The following is a 6155-nucleotide window of genomic DNA, read 5'->3' on the forward strand; positions in this document are numbered from 1 at the left end:
TAAGGAAATATATAAGTCGGAGAGGTATCGACTTGCCAATTTTTGATTTTAAAACTATAAAAGCTAGAGATTTGGGATTTGATTTCTTAAATCTTAAGCAGCACAAGTTTATTTCAAAACTGAGCCACGCCCACAAATGGCAAAAGTCTGTCACGTCATTTTGAGACATGCTAGACCTTAGCTATTGGACTCTGTGTGTGTCGGTCTTATCTATCGGTAGACACAACCATTTTCAAAATCGAGCTATTATTCTAATAGTTATTAAGTCCTCTGCCGCCGCTCTGCCGCTGATCGGCCCTTGCTCTTCCGGTGGTGGCAGATGTAGAGCGACAGAACGAAACCAATATTAGCGGGGCAAGCTCATAGCTTATAATGTTGGCTATGCAGTTCGACTGATGGCGCCACCTAAACTTCGGCTGTTTTGTGGGAAAGTATTTAGTTTTAAATTTGTTAGCTGAGTAACGATTTTCTAATAGTCGGGGAACTCGACTATATTTATCTATCGTCGTCGAATGTTTTTTTATCATACAGTTATTTGTTGTTTTAAAATGTTTTAATGTTTTTAAATTGTCATTTAAACGTGGCATAACTTAAAAAATTAAATTAAATGCTAAAACTTTAATTACTTTACTACTTCTACTTTAGTTATACCTCTTAAATATTAAATAATGAATAATAATACTGTCGGCTACCAAATTTTTTCCTGTGTATGTTACCATGTGCTGCCAATCAATTCCCAACTCCGTCTGGGGGCGGCACTTTTTTTTTATGACTGCCCTGCTGCCGTCAAATATGTGAACCGCGAACTAATTGAAATTTGTTGCGCTGACATGTTATACAAGATCTGCTTGCAGTTGGGCGACGGAGAAGATGTTGCCCCTGTCGATCGTCTCCAGCTCATTAGCCTCTTCCCGTCGTAGTTATTGTCTAATTTTAATTAATTTATCACAAGCATAAAGTGGCGCAACATCTGACATTTCCCCCGCAACAAATCACTCGCACGCCTCGTTGACCGGGACATAAATTTCCTCTCGGGATTCCTAACATTGCCCGACTATCAAACGGAATTTATGACAAATTCTCGTCTAGTCTTTTGCATGCATAACAAACAGACGAACTCGCAACAGCTCGTTTGAATTGGTCGTTTGGATGCTACAGCAGGTACAAGCTATATTTAAGTATGGCAATATGAACACAAAAACAACATGCGATTGGTGATATCAGTATGTGAACATCCACTGGTTCTTCCAGGTCTCCCGCTTGTAGACATTCTTGTAAGTCTGCACGGACACCTGAAACTCTGGGCCAAATAGGGTGTTCGCCAGCACATTTTCCACAGCCAGATTTCGATTGGTCACAGCGTGCACAATGATCAACGGTTTATTTACCTGAAATATTTATAGATATTACTAATTTTAGTATTACGCCGAAGGAAGTCGAGAAAGCAACTGATATACGTTAAGATCTTGCCAATGTTAATTTGCTCTCGTAACATGTACAGATTGTTTAATTCAACATGGGCTTTTAAAATCTATATCTTACCGGAATGGTTTTGCCCTCGCTTTCGAAACGGTGATCGGGGCTTTCATGGGCACAAAAGAAGTGAGTGTGAGAAGTTGGCACCCGGGCAGATTGGCCGCAGTTCTACCGGATACTAGACTATAGTTTATCTTACTTTAAATGAGGGATAAAAGCAGACCTTGTAGGAGACCAGTCCCAGTGGCAACGTCACCTCGCCGTTCTTGGTGGTGAAAAACACCTTCTCTACTGGGAGCGAAAGGTTTAGCCTTTTAGGACCGCTGAACACATACATTGGCTCATCCGCGGGCTCCAGGGTCTGGAGTCGAAACTTCTCGCCGTAGGCTAGGTACTGACCAGTAAGGTCCTTTTCGTTCGGACTGACGATCCTGAAGCTGTTGCGCAGCGAAGGACGTCGCGAAGGTGCCACTGTGAGGTCGCACATCTCGTTTATGGTGTTGCAGTTGCGGTGCAGTCCCTCCTGGGTAATTACAACCGACAGGGCCAGGTTTTGATCTATGTCCTGTTGGCGGCAGACACTGATTTTCACTGGCTGGAGCTGCACCACCACTCCGAAGGCAAGCACATCCTGTGGTGGCCCCAGCACCGTTTCCTGGTAGAAGCGATCGTAGACGGCGCGGGTCCTGTCCAGCAGAAGGTTTCCACTATCCCGGCGTTTCTTCATTTCACTCACATGCATCTACGAAGAAAGCATTTAACAACGCCTTCATTTTCTTAGCACATATTCGTACTTCAGTCTTAAAAGTAAAACTTAATCACTGTCATAGGATAATATCAAACAAATAGTAACACCAAGGGAATCTCTACCAAAAATTAAACTTTATGGCTTTCAGTGAAATTGAGAAGTAGACACAGGATTTTAATGGTACCTATAGGCAATGCTCACCTCCTCTGACAGGGCAGCTTCCAGCCAGTTACCCACTTTCACCCCAGGACCATACATTGCTCTGCAAAAATGTTGAAGGGGAGATTGGTTTTAACTTCAGTGCAGCAGTACTGCAGTTAGTGTACGGGTTCAAGCAACCTTTCTTTTTTGTATTGTGTGTTGTGCTTTCCCAGTGACTGCCCAGTAACCACCTACTATGATGAGTTCCCCCAAAAGATCAAAGATAGCTCCCTGCTCTGGCAGCCACACACAAAGCCAACCCATCCGCAACTAACCGACCATAAAATTCGCATGCGGCGCTTTGGTGGCGGCTTCATCTTTGATCCTGCCAAAGAGGCGAAAATAAATTGCTCAATTATGATATATTAAGTGCCCACGAGACAGTCGAGGAGCCTAGTCCCAGGCGCAAGTTAATTACTCATTTGTTGATTGTCAACTGTGGTTAATGAAGTATCCAACTAATTACATGTCGAGACAAGCCGAGAGTGCGCATGTCATCAGTCGTCCTCCGAGGAATTCCGCTTATATTGAAAAATGCCGCTACGGAAATTGAAAGTGCGGCGGGTGTCTTTGGACCGCTTCTCCGCCAGCTGCCGAGGAGCCAGCGACTTGGATCTGGCTGTCAGTGGTGGTGGCAGCAATTTATTACCTTTTCCTCCAACATCTTGACACGACATTCCTCTCACCACCCCATCTCTATGCCGGTGACTCGAGTTTCTGGTATTTAGTACCCGTGGAGCTCTGAAATTACCCGAATTCTTCTTTTGACACTAAGCACTCATCGCACTGGCTTCTAATAAGATTATTGCATTAGTTTCTCGTTCCTAAAACTTCCTGACATCTTGGGAACACTTTTTCGATTGGCCCAACATTAGTGAGTTATGGGTGACAGACCCAAGGCTATTCCGTTGTTAATTAGATAGAGCCTTGATTGGCTGTGGATAGCGGACAGTTAGACAGAAACAATTATTTTCATTTGATATTGACACGGCAAGCAGGAAACTAAAATGGCCATTTTAAAACAAACAAGAAGGAACGCTATGGTCAAGTGCCGCGACTATTAAATACCCTTTACTCAATATCAAAATAATTATGGACAAGAAAATAATCGTTTTTGGAGTGGCGCAACAAAAATGTTCATTAAAGCTTATAGCTTTTCTTGATCAGGATCAATATCCGACTCGATCTAGACATGTCCGTCTGGAAAGACAGTCTGTACGCTTTATGAACGTCGAGATCTCGGGATCTAAAGCTAGAGATTTGGGATTTGGCAAGCAGATTCTAGAATTCCTACACAGCGAAAGTTTATTTGAAAGTATGAACTGTCTTGCTCTGAGACATCTTAGAACTTAGCTGTAGAACTCTGTGTGTGTGTGTTTCGGTCATATATATTTTTAGACACAAAAACTGTTGAAATCGAGCTGTTTTTATACCCTTGCAGAGATTTTTATAATTTCAGTCACAAGTTTGCATATATCTTCTTGAATAGCATCACTAGGGGAGTCTATCTAGCCATGTCCGTCTGTCCGTCCGTCCGTTCGTCCTTCCGTTTATACGAAAACTTGTCTCTCAGTTTTAAAGCTATCTGCATGAAACTTTCCCTAAAGTTGTCTTCCTGTTGCAGGTAGCACATAAGTCAGAATGAGCCGGATCAGTCGACTGTAGCATATAAGAACAATCAGTAAAATAAATAAAAAAAAATGATAGCTGTTTAGCTTGCTGTTTTTTTTTTTAGTTCTTTGAGATGAAGTAATGGTTAAATATTTCAGAATTACGGTTCAAATTTAAATTAAACAAAAAAAATTGTATCTTCTCTATTTTTGAATTTTTTTTAAATTCTTTTGGAAATAGTAATAGTTTGATAGTTCAGATTTTTCGATCGAATAATTAAGCTGAAAATCTTTAACGTTTTTAAACTTATATGCACATCAATTTCGGCTTACCGAATTTTGCTTTCTTTCTTGTTTTTAGTAGTTATAGGTTTATTAAGTCCTTTGCGGACACTCTGCGGCTGCTCGGCCTCTGTTCCGCTGCTTTTCCGGAAATTGCTGATGTGAACTCAACATTGTTGCGCAGGGGTGCTCACGCCTATGCACAATGTGCACAATTGTTTTTACAAAAATGCATTTTTGAAATGTGTTGGTAAATCCACTGCCGTAAGTCAGACAGAACGAAAGAACTGTTAGCGGGGGGTCTGGGTGCTGCACGCTCTTTGGTGTTGGCTATGCAAAACAAAAATTGGTTTAGCAGAAATAACGGCACAAGTGTTAAAATAAAAATGTAAAAAATCAATCGACCAAAGACAAAACTTCAACCTCGCACCGCGGACAAAAATTTTAAAGGGAAGCGAAGAGGCCCGAAGTATACTTCGGTAACTTTTCGAACAATGTGAGAGAGAAATTCTCTTCCAATTTTTATCTCTTTTAATTTTTTTTAAGTTTTAGACTAATTTCATCTCGAGTCCAAGATCTTCTATTCTCGAGTTCAAGATATTTTCTTCTCGTTTTCAAGATATTTTCTTCTCGATTAGCGAAATCGAGAACAAAAATAAAAATTTCTCCTCGATTTTAAGAACGTTTTTTTCTCAAAAAAAGTAAGAAGTAAACATACTGAAATAGAGCAGAAAATATGCAAATTGAGGATATGTTTTGAATTTGAGAAACAATTTTCTTATAATGAGAAAAACGTTTTCAAAATCCATGGTCGAGCGGTCTCAGATGTGCGGATCCGGAAGTCGACTCCCAAATATTGACGTCCCGAGTTCACTTCGATTTCGATTGTGTGATTTCGTGTTTTTATACCCTTGTAGAGGGTATTATAATTTCAATCAGAAGTTTGCAACGCAGTAAAGGAGACATCTCCGACTCTATAAAGTATATATAAAGAGTGTCTTTTCTTTAAAAGGAAAATTGACCTGTAAGCGGCCCAGAAAAATAATTGGTTCAAGAGACAAGTGTAGCAAGTATTGAAAACGAAAACATATTAAAAACACTATAACACACCCACTTTTCCAAAATAATAATAAGGTTAATGCATAGCATTAAAAAAATCCCATCAAAATATTTTGCCTTGTTTGAGAGTTATTAATTTAAAACAAAAAAAAGTGCAAGAGTATCAGGCCTAGCGCCTTTATGCACCGCTCGACGATGTACGACAGTTCCGAACCATTCACCATTTGTAATGGTTGCAAATCCGTTGTAAGACGATCCAGCGCTTGCTGATGATCACCGTTGTATCCTCCGGAGTACCAGGGTCGAATGGTCATCTTCCGTTGGCTGTGTCCTCTACATATTGTAGCAAGTGGTGACGATTGTGAGAAATCCTGCATGTTCACTTAGACTCACAACTGCGTGACACATGCCCAAACTTCAGGCAAATAAAGCACAAGGATTTAGCTTCACCAAATGTGCGTCTCTGGTCGACCGATAAATTAACAGACTTCTGGCTGATGTATACATATAAATCATGAGATCTTGGACTTTTCCGTTGATACCAAAGCGTGTAACGATCGCTTGGCTTTGTTTTGTTGTGGACCAACTTGGAAAACTTTTTCAGGTTCACTTTTTCTGAGTTTTGGGCGTCAATCTTGTCCAGAATGATATGTATGATCCAGCAATCCCTGTTAGTTTGACCTGCTGCACCTAAGCCGCGTACAATCTCTGTAGCTCCGTCTGTCCCCTTGCGCAGAATTGTAACCTCTGCTCTGAATGACGTATGTACATAAGTACCC

The 6155-nt window shown here is 40.8% G+C and overlaps 1 protein-coding gene across 2 annotated transcripts; it reads right to left on the minus strand.

Moving 5' to 3' along the window:
* Positions 1-1150: 1150 nt before the first annotated feature.
* On the minus strand, positions 1151-2628 carry LOC108141004 (cilia- and flagella-associated protein 161). Of its 2 annotated transcripts, XM_017264078.2 has the most exons (5): positions 2564-2628; positions 2426-2486; positions 1700-2218; positions 1543-1644; positions 1151-1388 (listed from the first exon to the last, which is right to left on the minus strand). In XM_017264078.2, the coding sequence occupies exons 2-5, from the start codon at positions 2480-2482 to the stop codon at positions 1221-1223; spliced, it is 846 nt and encodes a 281-aa protein (XP_017119567.1). In that variant the 5' UTR covers positions 2483-2486; positions 2564-2628; the 3' UTR covers positions 1151-1220. The 2 variants fall into 2 exon arrangements, with proteins under 2 accessions (XP_017119567.1, XP_041565261.1); XM_041709327.1 differs by having other exon boundaries at positions 2426-2620.
* Positions 2629-6155: the final 3527 nt, after the last annotated feature.

Source organism: Drosophila elegans, unplaced genomic scaffold (assembly GCF_018152505.1).
Source record: "Drosophila elegans isolate 14027-0461.03 unplaced genomic scaffold, ASM1815250v1 contig_476, whole genome shotgun sequence".
NCBI classification, from domain to species: domain Eukaryota; kingdom Metazoa; phylum Arthropoda; class Insecta; order Diptera; family Drosophilidae; genus Drosophila; species Drosophila elegans.

What these genes read in the sequence shown, in the direction of transcription:
- LOC108141004 (XM_017264078.2), bottom strand. Translation starts at nt 2,482, where the DNA reads ATGTATGGTCCTGGGGTGAAAGTGGGTAACTGGCTGGAAGCTGCCCTG. An exon ending in AAGCTGCCCTGTCAGAGGAG is followed by an intron (nt 2,219 to 2,425) that starts GTGAGCATTGCC and finishes CTTTCTTCGTAG; the next exon opens with ATGCATGTGAGTGAAATGAA. An exon ending in GCGAGGGCAAAACCATTCCG is followed by an intron (nt 1,389 to 1,542) that starts GTAAGATATAGA and finishes TAAATATTTCAG; the next exon opens with GTAAATAAACCGTTGATCAT.